This window comes from Gavia stellata, chromosome 4 (genome assembly GCF_030936135.1).
Source record: "Gavia stellata isolate bGavSte3 chromosome 4, bGavSte3.hap2, whole genome shotgun sequence".
Classification (NCBI taxonomy): Eukaryota; Metazoa; Chordata; class Aves; order Gaviiformes; family Gaviidae; genus Gavia; species Gavia stellata.
The window spans coordinates 68,086,976-68,106,622 of NC_082597.1; the positions used below are offsets into that span (position 1 = coordinate 68,086,976).

At 51.5% G+C, this 19,647-nt stretch overlaps 1 protein-coding gene across 3 annotated transcripts in view; it reads right to left on the reverse strand.

Annotated features, from left to right (window-relative positions):
• Positions 1–473: 473 nt before the first annotated feature.
• Positions 474–19,647, reverse strand: part of LOC104258862 (sodium- and chloride-dependent GABA transporter 2) — a 41,403-nt gene continuing 22,229 nt past the window's right edge. For all 3 annotated transcript variants that reach the window (XM_059817226.1, XM_059817228.1, XM_059817227.1), the window contains 9 exons: positions 17,688–17,822; positions 8,351–8,454; positions 5,338–5,462; positions 4,630–4,742; positions 4,346–4,483; positions 3,123–3,225; positions 2,383–2,483; positions 1,770–1,940; positions 474–593 (listed from right to left, as the gene is read on the reverse strand). In XM_059817226.1, the coding sequence (XP_059673209.1) occupies positions 474–593; positions 1,770–1,940; positions 2,383–2,483; positions 3,123–3,225; positions 4,346–4,483; positions 4,630–4,742; positions 5,338–5,462; positions 8,351–8,454; positions 17,688–17,822 (1,110 nt within the window). The remainder of the gene's footprint in view (positions 594–1,769; positions 1,941–2,382; positions 2,484–3,122; positions 3,226–4,345; positions 4,484–4,629; positions 4,743–5,337; positions 5,463–8,350; positions 8,455–17,687; positions 17,823–19,647) is intronic.

Consider the following 19,647-nt stretch of genomic DNA (forward strand, 5'->3'; position numbering starts at 1 on the left):
CAGCACAGCTCCGCTAACACACACCCCACCTAACACACTGTGAGTAAGGGATGCTGGTGAGACAAAACTGAGACAGAGAGGATCTCGAGGGGAAAAACAAGGATTTAATGGAATGAATGGAGAAGCTCCCAAAGTCCACACCGGAGCCACACCTCTGAGACTCTCTGACACTCCCCGTTCCAGAATCAGTCCTTCCTTTCTGCCCACCAGAAGGCTGGGGATGCTCAGGAATACCAGTGCTTGATCTGCCCCGTCAGAGCCCTCTCCAGAGAGAGGATTAAGGTGCATTGCTAACTCCATGCAGACCATCTCCACAGCAGCCTCTTCCTCAGCCCTTCAAATCTTCCAGGGAAGGGAGCTCAGCCCACAAATCCCTCTCTCCTTGGTGAGTGAAGAATCCTTGTGTTATCCAACAGGTGGTAAAGGCTGTACAGAAACCATCCTGGGGGGAGAGAGGGAGAGCCACACTGGTCCTAGCAATGAGATTCAAGATCTGTCAGCATCAGGAGGCCAGCTCTGGTGGAGGGAAGGGGCTGTCCCGTGCCCGGCATGGAAGGCAAGTCCTCAAGTGGGCAGGTGAGTTGGCGGAGCCTCTGGAAGGCAAAGGCAGGCATTGAACACAGCCGCAAGGACAAAAGGTGACCTGGGCCCTCCCCTTCCTCTCATGGGTATCATTCAGCCCGCCAGGCAGAGCTGCAGGTCTGGTCCCTAAGTGCCAGAGATGTCCCAGATTAGGACAGTCGGCACTTCAGAGACTGAGGGGATAAACTCATCTTTGAACCACTTGTCCCAAGACAAGCACTGAGCCCATGAGAGACCTGAGACATGGTAGGAAAGCTCTGTCCTCCATTTGCTCCAGGCCAGGTCTAGAAAGCAGTCCAAAGAAAGGTTGGTACCCAAGTACCTACAGGTCGTCCCCTCCATCAGCACAGACTGCAAAGGGAGAGCCTGTGCACACAGGTCTGGCTTTAACTGGGACAGCAAGTGCTGAAGGGGCTACTCTCCATGTCATGCAACATGGCCCAAGCCATGCTCCTGCAGCTGTGCCCACTCCGCCCTGTCTGTGCTGGACACAGGGGTCGGGGCCCATTGCTGTCACAACCCATTCTTGAGCACTTGTGGGAGGCAGGGAACGGGTAGGATCCTGGGGTTTCAGGACTGTCTGTGAAACCTCCTCCTGAAACCACGAGCCATGGCAGGGACAGGATGCCTGTCGGGAGCAAGGTCTGTTTTGCCAGGTCCCTGCCCTCCCAACGCACATCCAGGGCAGCCAGCAAAGGGTCACAGCAGCTCTGGGAGCTGGGCAGGCCCAGGCCACTGAGGCTGCAATGCAAACTCCAAACTCCTGACGATCCCCTACGCCCATCCCTATAGCCTCAGCATAGACTGGGGAACTCAGCTGCCCACAACACTCATGGGATCTGGAGCTTTCTCGGAGCAAGTCCCCAAGCCTCAGTCAAGGGCAGCCTCCAAACTGATTTGAGGCACTGTAGATCATCTTTATCCTCTCCATCTAATGAACTTTTTCCTAATGGCGCTTGCAAAGAGACAGAAGCAATAAACAAAGGGCACCAAGAGGTAACAGCCAGCTTGGAGCAGCCCTCCAGAACTTAATAAAACCAACAGTCAGTTATAGCAATGGACTCATTCAATCAATTTATTCTAGGCTCCCTGCTTATTAACCTGCAACACACAAATGATCCCCCTGAAAGGCTGGACTTCAACACCAAGGCACAGCCCATGCCCTGATCCCAGAGCACCAGTCTCACCTCTCTGAGGGAGCCTTTGATGGTGGAGAGTTTGTAGACGATCCAGAGAGGGATGCACACCATGGAGGAGAGGGCCAGCAGCCAGCCCAGGGTGTCTCCCCACCATGGGTACACGTACTTCTTGTTGTAGGTCAGCGGAGTGTATTTGATCAGAGAAAACAGAAAGGTTGCCTGGCAAGGTGGAAGAGACCAAGAGAAAAAAAGGAAGAAAATCAACACCATTAGCCAAGAGAGATCTTCCTGGCGAGTCCACACCTGCACAGAGTCTCACGGTAACAAAGAGCTCCCCAGGACAGCAACAGAGGAGACACCAGTCAAGCAAGCTTTGCTAGGACAGCCCCCATGTGCAGCACTGGGCATGGCAGCAAGGAGCTCGCTCCACCAGCAGACACTGTTATCACTACTGAGCCAGGCTCCTCTCCTTGTTGTTTAGCCCCACACCTGGCCCCCAAAGCTACACACACAGAGAACAACAGGCTCCCAAAGTATAGGCCACACAACCCCCTATACATATGCACATCCCTCTGTATATATGTAGGTATCGCTATCTCAGAGGCACCCAGCTCTGCCTGTCTCCCTCCCCACAGCCGCTCCTCCTCCTGTGGGCTCTCACCATGCAAACCGCTGGGGTGATGAAAAGCCAGCAGTATTTGATGATGGGCCATGGCCGGTAGCCAATCATATCTTCAATGTTATCATAGAAACGCTCGGCACCTGCAGAAGAGGGGAAGGATGCCTCACTGCTACCAGGGAAGGAGGGCAGCAACATCTGCATGTCTGGGGGAGGATGGCGAGCAGGGCCCTGCTTCACCACCGTTCGGGTGCTCTCCAGATTCAGCATAGCCAACAGCCCAGTCGGGGAGCTCACCAGGAGTGTGGAAGCTTCAGTCTTTATCCTGGATTAACATCCTATTGCCCCCCAAAACAGTGTGGTGGGTCAGCAGGGCCAGCCCCTCAGCTGGCATCTCTCAGGCTAGGACCTAAACACAGGTGTTACCCATTCCTTGTGAATGTCAAGGCTGAGAGATAGCTCTCAAAAATGTTTCAGGCTCTCAGACGTCTCTATACACAGGCTGGGAAAAGATTTCCCAGCCAGCTCCAAGTCCCAAGGAAGCAGGGCCTCAAAAGCAGAACATAGGAACATGCTGGGGACACCTGCCAAGTAGATCCCGCAGGGCATTACTGTGAGGAAGCCTCCACCAGCTGAGTCCATGGGCACCAAAGCAAGGGTTTTAGAGGTCTGCCTTGCACTGCGAAGCGATTGCCAAGAGAAGCTATGGACCAGCATTTTTAGGATGGACCAAGCGAGAGCCTGAGAGACCAGAGCTGGGGACTCCCCTGGTTCATACTCACCATAGACCCAGGCGATGCAGAGAGTCTCGAAGATGGCCACAAAGAGCAGGCACATGCCACTGGCAGCATAGTAATCAAAGAGCTGGAAGACATACATCCCACCCTGGGAAGAGCCAAGCGGGCAGTGAGGCAAGGTGGGGAGGGAGAGAGGAGAGAGGAATCAGGCACAGGCAAAGAGCTCCAGCCAGAGCAGGAAACAAACTAACTCAACATCTTCCCCAGCGCTGGAGGCACCTTCCTCTCTCCAGGGCAGGGGTTTAGCCAACAGCAAAGGCCACATCCCTAGTGCTCAAGGCTTGATGGAGACATGTAGCAGCCCTGCTCTTTGGAGTCTCTGCCACCCTTCATTCCAGGGCAGGGCAGGGGAGGGCAATGACTGCCAGGGATCGTGGGGATATTTTAGGACAAGACAAAAATGAAGCAACTCTCGTAGCTAGAAGTGAGGGTGGAAACCCCCTTAAGAGACACAATGCATCTGACTTAATGCAGCCTCCTAATTTGCAGAGAGAAGTAGCTGTGCATGCAATTTTGCAAGCACCTGTTGCTGTGGGCCCACAGGCTGGCAGCCTGGCTATTTCACTGCCCAGGTCTGCAAGGCTGTCTACAAAATGGGCCTGCAGGTACAACACCGAAGGCAGCTTTTGCAAAATTATGCCCAAATGAAAACAGAAGATGCAAACAGCATTATGGCAGCATCAATCCCCACACAAATACTGCTAGGAGGAGTTAAAGGTTTTAAACCAGAACAGTTTAACTCCCAGGCAATTAATCACAACAAGGGGAATATATAGGAAATCAGTGTAACAGATATGGGGCACACTCAGCCCCACCAAGTTTCCTTACACCGAGTGTTCATGTAGCTCCATCCAGGAGGAAAGAGGATAAAGGGACTCCCCTCACCATGCAACAGGCTACAGCTGTAAAGGTTTGGCTCATGTAAAGATAAATCTATAACCAAACTATGGGCTGTCCAGAGCTCCAATTATCAGTCTTGGCAGGAGAGGTGTGCGGACTGTGACTGGCACAAGGGGTGAGGGCTGGAAGGGAAAAAGCGAACACCACAGAGAGGGAAGGGCAGCCTCCCCCAGGCACTGTGCAGCAGGATGGGGCTCACCAGCAAGCTCTCAGCCCCAGCACTGACCCCACCATCCGCCACGCCCCCCTCTGTCAGGGGGGCACTCAGACCCAGCAAGCACTGTGCAGGTGGTCTGAGCCCAAAATACCTCTGTGAGCATCACCAACCCAACCAGATAGGAGAGGACGGAGACCAGCAGGATGAGGGTCTCCCGGCGGTTCTTCTTGCGGAAGATGGTGGGGTACATGTCCACAAGAGCTGTGACGAGGCTCTCCACGCAGACAAACTGCAAAGAGCAGAGATCCCACCTCCGTCATCCTGTCCTGACCAGGTCCCCAGCCCCGCTGCCCCCCACTCAGCCAAATTCAAGCCTGTCCCGAAGGGACGGTGGCTTTTGTCTGACAGGGAATTGCCCTGCACCTGTGTCTTTACCTGGCTATCCAGTCCCAGCAAAACAACCATCAGGAAGAAAAAGCACGCCCAGAGCGGGGAGAAGGGCAGCATGACCACAGCCCGAGGGTAGGCGATGAATGCCAGGCCAGGCCCTGCGGGGAGAAGGGCTTTCAGAGCGGGCAGCGGCATGGCAGTGGGAGCAGCATGGCACAGTTGATGCAGACCCGCCTGAGGCAGCCACCCGGCCAAGACACAGCCTGCAGCTATGCAGCCTCTCGCTCCAGTTATACCAGCACTGTGCATGAAACCCAGGCTTCTCGAAGGGTGGAGGAGCCCAGCAGGATGCGAGGGAAAGGGGGCACAGCAAGCTCTGCCTGCATCGCGGACGCGAAGGCTGGGAGCCAGGGAAAGCCTCTGAGCCCAGGGGAGCACAGCACAAGCCTGGGTGTATGCCATGCAGGCACCTCAAACCCCATCGAGAGACAGCAGCTGCCTAACCCTAACTCTGACCCTTATAGTGACTTATATTGACCTCAAGACATGGCCATTGCATCATAACTTTTCACGAGCGTGCATTTGTTTCTCCCTGGTTTTTGGAGGCAGAAAGCAGAGCTACCCGCCAGGATGGGAACCTGCAGCTGCAATACCGTTTGCCCCAGGGTGGGTATCCTGTGGGCATGCTCCCCTTGCTGAGGGGGGGCAAACAGCAGCACCCCCGTGGCCCCGTCCCACCACAGCCCCACTCACCCGACTCGGCCACCTCAGCAATGGGCACGCCCTGCTCCCCTGCCATGAAGCCCAGGATGGAGAAGATGGCAAAGCCGGCCACAAAGCTGGTGCCGCTGTTGAGGAAGCAGAGGGCCACGCAGTCCCTGGGAGGAGGGGGCACAGCATCAGCCAGGTAGGGGGTTCAGGTATGACCCACATCCCAAGGCAGCCCCTCTGGGCAGCACCTGCTCTCCTGCCCCAGCCACTGTGCCCACAGCAGGGCCTCTCTCCCAGCACCCTCACGTCTCAGCTCAGCACCAGGAGCTGCAGGAGGATGCCCCAGGGTGGGCAACATAGCAGGATCTCCCTCAGGCAAAGCCTTCTCCAAGGACAGCATAAAGATGCGTTCCTCACCTAAGCTCCTTGCTCATGAGATAGTCTTGCTACACATCTAAATGCCTGATTTTTTTCTTTTTTCCTCTCTCTCCCCAGGTCCCTCCTGTAGCAGAGTGTACCAGAGATTATTTTTGTCTGAGAAGGGGGCATGGTTTTTTTCCTTAATAGATTTCTCAGACCAGTTATAATCTTCTTGGTTCTCAGCACTACTAGGTATCCCCTGGTCCTTGCAATATGAGAAAAAGTTGAACAGAGCCATCCAATTTATTTTCTCTGATCTATTCCCTTTTGTCTCTGTTTCATCTCATTCTCATCCATCTACTCTTTAAACTAAACATCTCTTATCTATCCAATTCCTTTTCACGCTCCAGTCTCCCTAGTCCTCTTGTGACTGCAACCCTGGGGACAACAATAACATTTGCAGCATCTTTCCAAGATATTCTGAACCAAACTGGACATACCTCTTCTGGCATTTCATGGCCCGCTCTGACTTTAATAAATGATACTCTGCAAAACCAGTGTGATTTTCTGTATCAGTCCTTAGGTATCTAGTGTTTTGGGGGCTTCATGCTCCTCCCTGCACATTAACTAGATCTATTAACGGTCTGCAACCATTTCTAGAGAGAAAGTACAGTTCACGCAGAGCCACTACACAGTACAAATTCAGATTATGCCTTCCAAAGCACAGCTCTTTGCATTGTCAAGGACTGTACAGCACCTAACACCTTTGCTCTGCCTTTGCACTTGGTTTCTAAGGCAGGAGAGACTGAAAGAGGCCTGCAGGGTGAGTCCCCACGAATCTCGTGGCTGGTAAGGAGGGTCACGCTCCACCAAGATCAGCTAACCTAGTGGGAAGCCCACACCAGAACTTCATTTCTCCAGTTGGTATAAACTGTCTGCTCTCCACTCAAATTATATTCTCAGTAATTTTATACAAATTCCCATTTATTTCAAATAGTTCTTCTTCCTTCCTGGTGTTTCTTCCTCTTTCCCCTAGATGTAGGCATGACAGGTCAAACCCTCCTTGGAAAGGCATGGGCTGGGAGGTGCTCTCCAGTCACCTGGCAGGTGGAAAGGGGTGTCGTGGTGGAGGGTAACATGCAGGAAATGGCCAGAGCAATGAGGTCTCTCCAGATTTTCACCCGAAAGGGAGCCAGGGAGTCCTGATGATATCCCTTACTGTCCCAAAAAGCGAGAAATGGTCTATGCCATTTGGCACCATCTTGGACTGCTGCCATACGAACAATGGTTCCTCCTGCCCGCATCCTTTTCTCCTCCAGGTCACCAATGGTTACACCTGGCCTGGGATAACTGAGTGGGTCACCATGCTGGTGTCCCTCTGCCCTGTTAAAGCCTCGTCCTGTCTTCCTAGGCAAACCAAGGCTGCAGAGCACAGGACCGACTCATTAAAACTGGGTCCATGTCTGGGAACAGGTTGATCAGAGGTTTGACACCAAAACTAAGAACAATTTCCCTACCAAAGCCAAATAGTATAAAGGACCTGTGTGCAAACAGACATCTCTCGCCTTTCTACAGCATCTCCCAGCTACAGTTACAGAAGCTCTTAAAAACCTTGCTGCTAAGCAGCCCCTGTCATCATCTTCATGCTACACATCAAGACTGGAGATGCAAAGGGCTAATGCCCAAGGACATGCAGCAGGCCAGAGACAGATCCATTATCTCCTCTTTTCCTAAAGCTTTTTCTCTCAAAACTCCATCTGTGAGAAGGGACATGAAAAGGAAGAGGACTCCCAGCCCAGCTGCTGTTGGAGAGGCATCCCTACAGCAGGAGTGAACTTCTCCTAAGGTGAAGAGAGAGAAAGATGCCGAGCAAGGACCATGTAGCCAGTGGTCTGACTGGACCTTCCATGGCAACAACCACAATTTTGAATTTAAAAGATGGGGGGAGAACCCAGTGCCAGGAGCAACATGGTCAGCAGAGAAAGGGAGGGAACTGAGGTGGGTAGTTTTACCTAGAGGTGGCCTCTTCCACCCACCCTAGCTTTTTACCCCTGGGGATGCAGCCCCAGATGCTAGATACATCTACAGCAAAATGAGTTTATTTTCAGCTGACCACTTCACCTTGACAGCCTGATTCTATTTGGCAACTTGGCCTATCTCTGTTCAAGGGCAGTCCAGCACGGGAAGAGTACGCAAGAAACGGAAGTCATATCTGCAGGCTTATATGTAGACCATAGATAGCACATAGGAACGCAGAGCACTGACAACTGTGCAAACCACTAGGTCCAAATGAACCAAGGAAGGATAAATTACAAGGTGAAAGGACTCCAGTCTAGAGCCATTAGATCTCACAGCTCTGCTTCCCCTATGGCTACTCATGCACCCATGTAATAGGGGAGGTTGGGGTGTCAGCTGGGGTCACAAAGCTAGTGAAGAGGATCTGACTTTGCTGGGTTTCAGCTGATAAGGAAGAGGGGATTTGTCATCCATGACATGGACAGAAAGTTCCCTTGGGTAGAAAGCACAGAGAGCTGGATTTGAAGAGAAAACACCTGGAAAGAGTTTTCTTACACCTTGGGTAGAAACAGAAAACACGACACTTCAAAAAGCCAGTAGCCTCCAGCAGTTCACCAGCCTATGTGCACTGATGTTCAGGGAGGGGAAGGCTCTAGGCAGCAGAGCCATGCTCAGTTACCTGTAGCAGTTGTTATGGTATTTGTTATAGCTGCCCAGAGCTGTCAGGCATCCCAGGCAAATTGCATATGAAAAGAAGATTTGAGTGCCTGCGTCCATCCAGACCTGCAAGGGAGATGCAAACACAGGTGAGAAGACAAGGTCAGCACAGAGCGCAGACACTGCACGGATGCGAAGAGACAGAGCCCCAGAGGCTGCTGTAACCAACAGAAAGGCCAGCGATCAGGAGGTCAGCAATACCCAGCATTTAGACAAGCCTTTTCTAGGGGCAGGTTATATAGTGCCAGGAATTACAGTGTTCAGTGAGGCACCCACGGGGTGCTAAGAGTGCTAAAGGGAAGGGAAGGGATGTGCCGGGAGTCTTGCAAACCCACAGCACGTATAGCTCTTCATCATCATCTGTTTCTTCCTTGGACAAATCTGCAGAACCCTGTGACTCTGCAGAGCCTCCCAGCAGTGAGAGACCAAATGAACACTTTCCACAAGAGCTGAAGGAGCCCTCTGCTAGCAGAGGAGGGAGACTTGATTTGGGCAAGCCTGGTCTCCCACTGGGTGGCACAGCTTCTGGTGGTGGCCCTTTTCTCCAAGACCTATTTTAAAGGCTCCAAAACTTAAAAGAAAATTAACTCAGGAGGAGAGGAGTACTAGAAATAAGCAGAGTTGTTTGCAAAAGACAGCTCCTAAAAGAAAATACAAGAACACTGTTAGTCCCAGGAGGCGCCTTTGAACTCCACTTCACTCTCACTGTCAATAACATGTCCCAGTGCTCCGAGGCTGACATTTGTCAATGCCAAATTTGGTCGGAAAGCCTAGCTGTGTGCAGTCGCCAATGCAGCCACTGACACTGCCTTCTGCAGAGAACAGCAAAAGCAGGAACCAAGTGAGGAATGAAGTAATGACAAAGATTATTAATTAAACGCTGTTTTCTAAGATCTTTCTTCCTAAGGGGTTTATAAAATAGAGATAAGACAATCATTCAACCAATGCTGAAGGGCAGCCACATTCTAGAGACAAAAGAGAAGTTAGTCAGGAAAGAAAAGCAGAAGAAAAGTGTTACTGGGAGAACTTTAATGAGAAAAGCCTCCATTTGGCTATACCCTCCTTCCCCAGAGTAGCAGTGCTGGCGAGCTCTCGGACAAATACTAGCCTTGCCCCAGGATCCCCTCCGAGAAGAACAGAAGTCAATGGAAAGCACCACAGCGGTTTTGATGATTCCAAATCACACCTTTACCTGTCAGCCAAGACCTCATGTCCTGAGGCAATGGTCAGCTGGGCAGCACCTGCCCAACCACCCCTGCTGCTGAGGCCACCCTCACCAATGCATGGTTCTGCCTTTCCTCTTCCTTACTGGCCAAAGAGCAATCATGTGGTCAGAGGTTTTGTTTCATATTTACTTCTCCTTCCTAAGTCAATGGGTCTTACAAAGGAATGTTACGATCCCATTAGCTGTGATTTTCTGGAGGAAATTCTGCTTTTAGCTCAAGGGACAGCTGCACAGAACAAATCATCTCCCTGCCCACCGCTGCAACACCCAGCAGCGCGGTCCGCAGGGAGATAAAGCGAAGTGCTGCTAGGGCTAGCTAGGGCTACATCTGGTGAAACTGCTCTCCCTGACTGTCCTGCAAGCAACTCTGCTAATGTGCAGCCCCACCACTTTCTCTTAGGGCCATGGAAGCCCCGTTCACAATTTCACAGGAAGTCAGATCAAATCTCTGATTTGTAGAATGTGAAGGGACAAGCGGTGAGGTGGGACTGGGACAGCTAGTTTGAGGCAATGGGACATTGGAAAAGTAATTAACCTTGGTGTATTTTACTCTTTTTGGAGGACCTGCGTGGGGAGGTGGGTTTAGAGAGTAGGGTATTAGTCCATTTTTGCATTTCAAAAAGATTAGAAAAAAAACAAAGCCCTTTTTCTAATTAATTCCTAAAGCATCACTGTGTTTGTGAGCAGTAAGGGTACAACCTTCACTTCTCCGTTGCTTTTTAGGCACAGCAAGGCACTGAGGTGAGCTGGATGAGCTGACACCTTTGTATCAATAATGTCAGCATCTTTGCACAGATTGGGGTGAAATGTTTTGTTAGGTTTGCCTTTTATTTTGCTGTTCATTGTTAGAGGTCTGGTTTTTCATCAAATCTGAGCTTGAATCACACCCTCTCATGGGTTTTGGAGCCCTTTTAGTTCAATTTGTCAAGATAACAAGACTGCCTACCCCATGCTTGCCATAACATTGGACCCACCTGGCAAGTTTCAACCAGATTTAACAGTTGGTAGAATCCTCAAGGATATGAACTACCTACGGATTTCACAACAACCAGGGAACAGGAGAAAGACAGGAACTCAGCATCCCCCACTGAGTGGAAAGCTACAGGGAGAAAGAGTCAACCAGTGTTAAATATCAGATAAATCACACAAGCAAGAGACATGAGAAATGTCCCAGGGGCAGGAAAAGAACTGGTGTTTTACCAGCCATTGGTAGAAGCCAAATATCAAGACACCAAGCTTCATTAGCTCTGTGGCTTATGAAGTGGCTCATTTCTAAAACCCAGTGATACCCTTGGCTGTATAGCAGAGACCAACGTGGGGTCTGTGGGGTCCCTGCTCTGCTGCCTGCTCTGCCCAACACAACACCCGTGGGGTGCACACTGGGCTGTGTGGGAGCCCAACCCCAAAGGGGTCTCTTTAGGGAATATAGGACCTGCCTTACTATATGCTCCCATTTGAAGCAAGGCAGCCTGTGGCTGAAACTGTAAATAAAGCTAAGATTGGCTTGCAGAGCTTATGATCCTACTTAGTCAGCATGACTGTGAGCACCAGCTCAGGCTGCATGCACTTTATTTCCCATTTTAAAAGGTTACTGCAGCTCTTGGGCCAAAGACCAAGCCACCTTTGTGTCCTTCCCAGCCCCCTGGCAGTTCCCAAATTGCTTGGGGGTCAATGGAATGCAATGCAACAAGACTGATGCCGTGGGTGCTCCTGACCCACTAGTGATGGAGCCGAGCAGCAGCAGCAAATCCCAGGACTGCAGGATCACTGAGGTCGGAAGGGGCCTCAGCCCATCTGTGATCCACCCTCCTCCTCAAGCCCCTCACAAGAAGCACCACTGCCCACCCAGCCCTGCGGGCTCCTGGGGGCTACACAGACCACTCGTTTCAGGAAAGAACAACCCAAATCTTCCTCCCCAACCTGCTGCCTCTGCTCATTTCTCTCCCTGCGGTGACTCAGAGAAATATTTTTTTCAGCCCTTCCAAGACCCCCCTTTCCCCCCTGTGCTGCTGATCAACAGCCTCTCATTATTTTAATATTTCCACTCTGACTAAAGGGGCTCGCTGGGGTCGGGCAGGGTTCTCTTTCCCCTGCAGATAAATGTGTGCTGCTGTTCTCCGGCCACTGCTCCCAAAGAGACTGGTAAAGTTTATCCTATTCAGATTTCACTGGCACATTGGCAGCATGGGTATTTTGATTTGATTGTTGTCTGCAGTTTTCTAAGCCATCCAGTTTATTTAGTTCATAATTCAATTTCCTTGAACATGTTGTTTACTCCAGTTTGTAATAACCTCCTACTCTCTGTTTTTAGCCAAAGCCTTCACACCTGAGCTGCAGTTATCCAAGATGGTTATGGCCTATAAGAGGACATATCCCTTTGCCCCTTAATTTTCTCAGCAATGTTCGTTTTATTACATGTACTGGAATTTAATAGTCCCCTGTACTGAAACAGAGCCTTCCTTAGGAAGATCTCAAAGCACTTAGAAATAACAGTAAAGACCATTTTCGAGCACAATGTTATTGAACTCCAGTGCATGCCATACATCAAATACAGGTGCCACGCTGAGAAGCACCGAACTGTCCCCATCAGCAAGCAGAGATGATACAGCACGGAGCTGGTACATGCTGCATGGAGGTTTACGCTCGGCGTAATGCAGAGCAGAGAGCAAAAACCGCTCAAGTCTTGAGCTACAGTTCAACCAGCATTTCTTTCGCACCCACCATCATGGCTCACAGCTCAGCCTGGGGCACTGGTGCTACCCACCAGCCACCCACTGCACCATACAAACACGTCGCTTCAGCCCAGCCTTAAAAGGGGAGATCTTGATTCCTAAGATTTCACCTCAAGACGCCCAGGGCACCATTTCCAGATTATTGTCTTTCTCCCTTCATTCAGGACTGGCCCACTGGCCCCAGCCCAGAGACCCAGTCCATGTCCCACAGCACTACAACAGCGCAGTGCTGTGCGGCCCTGGGCTCTGCTACAAAGAGCCCACCGCCATGCTGCACAGCCCAGGCCAATGCTTTCCCTCATCCTCATTTATCCCGGGAGACAGGAGGCAGGAAACGAGCCACTGACATTTCCATAAATTGTTCCTGGTCCTTCTGCCCGCCCTATGCCCAGCCAAGCGTCACGTTCCCAGCTCCAAGCCCCAGCAGCTTGGAAAATACGTCCTTGGGCTCCTTAAGAATCAGGGATGGAGTCTTTGTTTCCCAGTGCCAGCACTCAAGGGCCCCTCGATGCCCTGCCAGTGAGCACCGACCTCATGTAACCCCCACACCTTGGGGCACCCACCGACCCACAGGGACGGTTTACACGCGGGGAGCCCTCCCACCGCTGGGTTTCTGTAAACACCACAAGAAAACAAACAGGTTTCTGGTTCGTCCTGAAGAGCACAGCTGCCTGCCCCAGGGCGGTGCGGAGGGGTGAGGGATGCTCCTCGCTGCCCGGGAAGCCAGGCTTTACAGTCCCCCTTGCCCCACGGACTGCGGGCGGACAGCAAGACGGCTTTATTCCTCCCTGCTATGTCAGCGCTGAGATCAGACTCAGCAGGGCTGCGCGGCCGCGGCGGGCTGGCCACCCGTGTCCCACGCCGGCAGGGCTGCTGAGAGGCCTGGCAGGGGGAGGAGGAGGTAAATACAGCTGTGGCTCACCCCACGCAGATGCACTGGAGGAGAGGGCGCCGGCACCGAGCCCCTCCGACGCGCTGCGGGAGCTGCCAGCGCTCCCTCCCTGCTGCCCGGCGCCCGCCCTCCGCCCCCCCGGCAAGGACAGCAGCGGTGCCCGCGCGCGCAGACCCTCTGCCGGGGCGGGGGGGGGCGCGGGGCCCCGCGGCGGGAGCGCGCGCAGCGTGCCAGCAGCAGCCCTGCCAGCACAGGCATCCGCGCACCGGCGCAGCGGGTTGCCCTCCGGCACGACAACAAACAGGCTCGCCTTCAGAAAGGGGAAGCGGGGGGCCGGCGACAGCGCAAACGGAGCGCGCGGGGTCAAGTCAAAGGCTTGCTGGGAAGAAAATAAATAAGGGGAACAAATAATATTTAGCAGACCCACAGTCGCCCTCCCCTCTTGCTGGGTAGCAGCAGCTCTCACTGGCCATGGAGCAGCAGCAGGAGGGGCCTGAATTTGGAGAGGATGTGGGGGCTCTGTCCCCCTCCCCAGCGTGGCTACGGGGGCCCACGGTTAGCCCAGCAGGTCACAGCCCTGCAAGATGCACGCACCTCCCGTCCTCCCTGCGGTGGCCCGAGGGGCTTATCCTCAGCACAGCTTGGGCAGCAAGAGCTGCTCGGGTGCAAACCATGAGCCGGACCCCGGCAGCCTCCCTCTCCAGCCGCAGGCACAGCAGACAGCCCCCTGAAGAGCTGGGGGCACCTTCATCTCTTGCCTCCCCTTCCTGCCGCATCCATCGGGAAGCAGGAGCCTGTGGGGACTCTGCAGGGCCAAATGCTGCTCCAAAAAGCAACCGCCAGGGAAATGGGTGAAAGAAAGTAAGAGGGATGTAGGGAAGGTTATTTAAAAAGTAGTGCAGATGAGAGAGGGAGACACAACAAGAAGCAGAGGTTCAACGAAGGTAATGCTCGGAATTTAGCCGCGCAGAGCAAGTCAAGGTGTCCCAGCACGGTGCTGTGCAGGGTCGGGTGTCCGGTGCAGCGGTGGGGACTGCTTACAGGGTGTCCCCAGGGCTGCATGTCCTCTGCCGGTCCTCGGCACCACCAGTGCTTCTCTGCCCCCAGGACCAGGGGCACAGCCCCCGCCGGGGCCTTTGGCTAGCCTGGACCAGATAGAAAGCAGCTCATCACAAAAAGTTCTTCCTTTATGTAAAGGCTGGATAAAGTACAAGCACATACAGCAAGGTGGTGGGTTTTCTGGAAATTTCAAGAGGAAAACAGGAGTAGGAGGTTTTAAGAAACATTTGCTGCTTTTCCAGAGAGGGATATGCTCAGAGGCTGCTGAATTTAACTCATTCTCCATTCTCACTCATTAAATCTAATGAAATTTAGCTAAAATTGCTTGCGACTTGATACCAGAGTAAAAGGAGACCATTACATTTCTTCTTTTTAAAGCAAACCCAAACACACAGCCGGCACCTTCTGCATCAAGCCCATCAGTCCTCTCTTTAAATCTGTCTATTAAAACGGTGCCTCTTTGTTGTATGAAAGCATCAAGCAACAGAGAGCCTGCCAGGGCCTGAGAAAAGTTCTTCTAATGACAAGTTTCCCACACTTAAACCTTATTTCTACTCTGAATTCCTCTCATCTCAGCTTCCCGCTAGTGGATCACACTGTGCATCCATCTCCTTAATCATATCTTTAAATCCCCATCGTTATCTACTGAAATAAACAATTGATAAAATTGCTGCAAAGATAATTGCAAAGGGCAGAGTGATCAAAAGTGGAGATGGTGAACAACCCCGAGACCCCCTTTCAGCTAAAGTACAACCCGTGCTATGAAATAAGTAGGAACCTTCTGGAGCACAGAAAATGCAATCAAGGAGGGGGAAAAAAAATTGGGCCTAGTAATGGTTGGCATGCTAACAACATAATACCAAATATTATACAAATAAAAAACAAACTGTAGGGTTGCTTTTTTGGATTTTTTAGTTTGGGGGCACACAGTTCAAAACAGATGATCTCTTCAACAGTTTTGCTGCTATCTGCTTGTATTTGAGCAGAACTGGACTTCATTATTCAAAACTTTTATTTGGCAGTTTCTCTGTATAGTCTGATCTACCTATCAAATGCATTTTATTTACCATTTTAATTATAAGCATTTAATAGATTTAGCAAATGAAGGTGCAGGAAGATTTAGGGCATTGTAGACTTCATGACCAAAAGAGACCACCGTCAATCAGCTAGCCTGAGCTCTCGTAGGCAGGATTTCCCAGTTCTGTCCAAGGTCATTTGGCAGGTGAAAAGCAATGATTTCCACATACCAGTCTGATATTCTGACACTTCATCACATCTCGGCTGCTGCTGCTTCTCTGGTAGAATCTGCTAAATAATTCATCCCCTTTTTTCACCTAGTTTTTCATAGACTTTAAAGGAGTTTTGATTTTGTCTCCTTGTATGTGGTTTGCCCTTTGTTTAAACCTCCCCTTGAGATGCCTTATCATAAGGCTTAGATTGGAGAGGGTATTTTAAAATTTTTTTTTAATTTCCAGAATCCTTTCCCAGGCATTAAAGAATCTTCCATCTTTCTGGGCAGTGAAGGATTGCGGGTAAACAATTACAGCTTGCCGTCCTCTAAGCACAAATCAATTATAATTGACTTGGCCCCGATGGGCTGGCAGGACTCACGCTGTCCCTCCACAGAGAGAGGGGGGCACAGCCACGAACGTCAGGGGCTTGGGGCACTAACCCTTCCCTTCCCTCTCTGATGGGAAAACAGAAGAGAAACCTCAAGCCCTGCTACCCAGTTCACTAGGAAGGTTAAAGCACGCTGGAGGAAGGCAACCACTGTTACCAACTCCTGCTTTTCTCCCGCAGAAGTGAAGCATTCATTGGGGAATGATGGAGTGGGGAGGGAGAAGCAAGTTTTCCTCCCCCCGTTGAGGATAAGCCATCCTCTTGCTCTGAAGGGTTACTCTCCCTTTCCACCAGCACATTAGCATTTTCCAGGCTGCAAGGAAGCTGCGCTTCTAAAGCTCAAGCTGTAATTGGAAAAGTTTGCCAGGATAGACCTAATGAGGACATAGCTAGTACCAGCAAAACCATGCCATGCCTGAAGTGGTTTAATTCAGTCCCCTGGGCGACACAACCACAGTAACAACAGGACTTTTCATAAGTGAATGAGCACCATTCGAAAATGTTATTTCATTTTGTAAGTCTCTTGCACCTCATGAGCACGAATGGAGCCACAAACACTGCAAACGCAGACCTGTCCTCACTTTGCAATCCGCTGCACCCTCACACTGAGGCAGCAGCTGTCCTACCCACCTCCTGTCCACAGGCAAACCAAGAGAGCAAGAGAGCAGCCGACGCTGTAAAACGAGGTTTTTCACCCCCTGCTCAGGCGCAGCCTTGACCAGAGAGTGACTTCCAGAAAGCTGAGCAGGAACTGAGTCCTTCCCATGATAAACACCAGACTGCCTAGAGCTGGAAACTGGACACTCGTGTTTAGCTCCCCAGATCGGAAGCCATAAGTCAAACTGACTTGCACAGAGCCACACCGCACCAGTGGCACAGGCGGGTCCCAGGGATGCCCTGACACGCTGCTACCCACCCCCCCAGGGAACAGGGATCCTTTCTTCTCCATCGGGGGGGCAGGATCAGCCAGAGCTGTTCCTCTCCCAGCATTTATGCCCCCGTTTGCAAAATTAATAACCGAAGCAGCACTGGGGCTAGACCAGAAAGAGTTAATGGGGTTACAAAGGGGTTTTGCTGGCCTATTTTCCAGGCAGGCACCCTTTAATCTCCTTTGGAAACACCTTCACACAAAGGCTGGTACAGCAGCTCAGCTGGAGCCAGGATTTAACGTGGAAGAACTTGTCCCAAAGAGATTAAAAGCAGCAGTCGGGCGCTGACCCTCCTGTCAGACAGGCAGGAATTTCTCACCAGGGACGGGAAGCGAGGAGTGCAGCCAGGTCCTGGGGACTGCTGCTGCAGTATGCCACAGCTCCCGCCATCCATACGCCTGGCATGCTTTCCAGAGAAGCCAGAACAAGTACGCCAGGAGCAGGGCTCATCCCCGCGAGCTGCCGGCATGGTGCAGAGTGGCACTCCATGCACCGGCTGCCTCCGCGGCAGAGGAGTCTCCCCAAGAAAGCAGGGGGACAGCTGGCGCCACTCGTGATGAAGGGTTAAATCCCACTTCCCACGCCGCTGGGCAACTCAGACTCAACTCAGACTAGAAAATACAGTAACAGCACAGGTGAAGGCCAAGGCTGAGAGAGCACGGGGACCGTCAGAGTACACACCAATATCACAGCCCTGCCTTATGCCCACAGAAGGGAAAAAGAGGAGACAGAAAGAAGAAATTGGAAGAAAGAGAGTGAGAAAAGGAAAAGGAGAGAGAGACGACAGCCACAGGCACCCATGCAAGCACAGCTCAGCCATTCGGTGCCCCCCTCCACCTTACCTGGGGGTCCCCAAGGCGACTGAGGTCTGGATAAAGGTAAAACAGGATTCCCTGGGACGCCCCAGGCAGGGAAACTCCCCTGATCAGCAGAACGACCAGCATGAGGTATGGGAACGTAGCTGTGAAATACACCACCTGGGAGGAGGATGAAGGGACAAGCGTGAGCAAGCAGCACGGGCCAGAGCACATAGTGCCGTCCGGCAGCACAGCACTGACCCCCGGGCTCGGGGAGATGGGCAGCAGCGGGGGACAGGTCAGGCTGCCTCGCCAAGCACCTTGTTGTCCTCTGCGGTAGAAAGAAATGCATTTTAAAATGCGCCCAGGAAACTTGTGACGTGCCATGGCATGTCTAGAGCCAGAGAAAACCTTCCTAGTCCTAAGAGACCCTGAGCCAGGCTGTCACCAGGTTGGAGTCAGAGTAGCTCTACTGAAGCCAGTGGGGTAATATCTATGTGCATCAGAGAAGAAGATGCCCCCAGTATCCATCTGCACATCCCTACCCCAAATAGAGGTCTGAGTCACACACAGAAAGTCTCTTCTCCGCAGCATTTAGTGGCAAAGGTGAAGGCGTGTGCTAAGAGATGCACACTGAAACATGATTGCTACCGAAGGACCACCAGGGAAAAGAGTGGGGGTCCCCCACTCAGGGCTGGCACTGGCAACTGGCTTGTGTCCACCGCTCCCCGCTGCGGTGGCTCGCAGCCGCTGCCTCTGACTGACCCCTGTTCAAATACCCAACACGGGCATTTCAGGCAGAGCAGGGCAGCACATCCCAGACTTGCCACCAGGACGCAGACCCAAACAGGACCTTTAACCTGTTTCCACTTGCTTTTTACGCCCCTAGCCCCATGAGCAATGCAGACATACTCAGGTAGGGTTAAAATCCCTCCCTCTAGCAAAGGAGCCACATCCCTTGGGGGAATGCTACAGGCCAGTAACAGCTGATTTTTTCAGGGGCTCCACTCTGGCAAATATAACATTCAGTCTGGGGTTTACCAGGGTACTTTCAGGACTGTTCAGGCTAATTGCTATAGTATGCCACAACAACAACACATTGTAGTCTGTTTCCTATGCAAACAAACTGATATCAAGGGCTCATGCAGCCTCCCCAGCAATTCAAGTAGTGTCATTAATCCCTTTGCATTGCTTCCACACCTTCAAGACTTATTGACCACCTTGAAAAAAAGTTGTTCAGTCCGTTGTATCATGCTAGGCCAAAAAAGAAATGTTGCTCCTTCAGGTTTTTCCTGTGCGGACGTGCTGAATGAGGATTCGCATCAGCACGCTTCACCTGAATGCTACCCTACAGCTCTTTTCTCAGCTTTGGCAGTTACGTACCAGAGACCTAAAGCTCACCTCTGGAGGAACTACAAAATGTAATGATGTGAAATTATCTATTTCTCACCCCTGCCCATCCATCTAGAATGAGTTGTTTCAAAATCCACCTGAAGCCCACCATCCCTGAGCAGGGATCTTAGGCTCTGCCACAGGTATAGGAGTTTCTGCATTAGAGGAGGTCCTACTAAGAATGAGCGTATGGTTTCCATAGACAGTACGATCACCTTCGCTCTGCCCCTGGATAATCCTTAGGATCTGAGTAGTGATTCAAAAGGAGATTTCATAGAATCATAGAATCGTTTATGTTGGAAAAGACCTTTAAAGATCATCAAGTCCAACTGTTAACCTAGCACTGCCTTTTCTTCTGGATCTACCCTGATATACTCCATCTGAATAATGCAATGTCCAAAGCACCTGACACTGCAATGATAGTTCTCCTTTAAGTTGAGATACATACTCTTTGGTGATTCAGTTTTGTAATGCAAGAAGGACAGAAGGATTTGAGAGATATCCCATCCTTGAAAAACCACACTACTAGATTATCATCTCTGCCTGCAGCTCCAGGTTTTCTATGCATTTCATGTGCCCTGCTCTATATATCACGGCAGTGTTGGGTAATGCC